The 1657-nt window shown below is 35.8% G+C and overlaps 1 protein-coding gene across 2 annotated transcripts in view; it reads left to right on the top strand.

The window, feature by feature from the left end:
• LOC106880224 (phenylalanine--tRNA ligase, mitochondrial) overlaps positions 1-1111 on the top strand; it is a 26396-nt gene extending 25285 nt beyond the window's left edge. For both annotated transcript variants that reach the window (XM_014930087.2, XM_014930086.2), the window contains exon 6: positions 736-1111. In XM_014930087.2, the coding sequence (XP_014785573.1) occupies positions 736-1020 (285 nt within the window). In that variant the 3' untranslated portion in view covers positions 1021-1111. The remainder of the gene's footprint in view (positions 1-735) is intronic.
• The last annotated feature ends 546 nt before the right edge of the window (positions 1112-1657 follow it).

Genomic DNA, 1657 nt, shown 5'->3' on the forward strand with positions numbered 1-1657 from the left:
ATATATAACACCTTCACACACCAATACATCTACACACACCCACACATGCCCACTTAAACCCTCTTGCTAAGACATTCATACACATCTCTCTGGTCACATATACATACACACACATGCATATAAACTCATACTTAATATTCTTCTTTACTTGTACATAATTTGAATATAAGGTGAGAAAGAGCTGCTACCCTACCCTCACCCCCATCGCTAGTAAATTCATTGAAAGTTGTGCAAGTGTGGAAAACATAGCCCAAGTATACTTACTCTAGTGCCTGGAAGCCAGGAAATTACAACTCAGAGAGAGAGAGAGAGAGAGAGAGAGAGAGAAAGAGAGAGGGGAAACGAGCACATGACATGCCTTTGGTATTTCTTGATTGGTCCTAGGCAGTTTCCTTTTTCCTCTATTAGGAACTTTTCTTTGTTGGTTATTTTTTGTTTTATTGTTATGTTAGAGTTTTCATGGTGTATAAGTGATTGAGATCACAACATACCCAACTGAACAGGACACTGGCCCATGGCAAGATCCAAGGCCAGCTATTTTGAAGGGAGCAGATAAGTTGATTACATTGACCTCAGTACTTGTCTGGTACTTCATTTTATCAATCCTGAAGGGATAAAAGGTAAGGTTGACTTTGGCTGGATTTGAACTCCATAATAAACTAAGCATTCTGTCTGATGTGCTAACAATTCTACCAACTCACTGCTTTACTACTATAACTTTATTATTATTTTCAGCCTGTAAGTCAGTTTCCACAGTGCCTCAACGACATTTCTTTCTGGCTTCCTGACAACTATGAAGAAAACAACTTCTATGAACTTGTACGTGAAATTGGAGGGAACATGGTTGAGCAAGTATTTCGTATTGATGAATTTTACCACAGCAAGAAGAAAAGACACAGTCATTGCTATAGAATTGTTTACCGCCATCTGCTAAAGACCTTAACTCAACAGGAAGTCAATCTGGTTCATCAAAATATCGAACAGGCTGTAGCACAAAGACTGGGTGGAGAGATCCGATAATCTCCATACTTCTGTTTTGATGAAGCTTGTAGACATTGCCCTCAAAACTAGGGCACCATTTTATATTGCTGTGATAAAACTTATTAAAGTATTTCTGAGTTTGTCTGCATGTCTTTGTGTGTCTGTGTGTGTGTAGTAAACAAAAAAGAATGGATAACTCAAAACATCACTATGCACATTTCAGTAGCATGGTTATTTATTATCAATGCAATGTACATTACATAACATTATGTAATTTCACAATTATCCTCATATATTGATTGTATTTCACAGAATGATGACTGAATATCACCTGATGAAATGGGGTGGTTATGCAATGATGCAGAATTACCTAATGTTATGTAATGTACTTAACATAGATAATAAATAACCAGGGTATTGAAATGAATGTAGTGATGTTTCGAGTTGTCCATTCTTATTTTATTAAATGATATATTGTATAATTTGTACCAGTTACACCATTTGTACGTACATGGATTTACAGGATGCGTAAGACTATTAAATAGCTTGTTTAATTTTGTATGGACCACTTGAAGGATCTGGAATATTTACATATTCTTTTGGAGCCTAAAATACACAGAGGTACTTCCAAATTAATTTTCCAAAATCTATTTGATCCCCAGTGCATTATATATAT

The sequence above is a fragment of the Octopus bimaculoides genome, chromosome 24, assembly GCF_001194135.2.
Source record: "Octopus bimaculoides isolate UCB-OBI-ISO-001 chromosome 24, ASM119413v2, whole genome shotgun sequence".
Classification (NCBI taxonomy): Eukaryota; Metazoa; Mollusca; class Cephalopoda; order Octopoda; family Octopodidae; genus Octopus; species Octopus bimaculoides.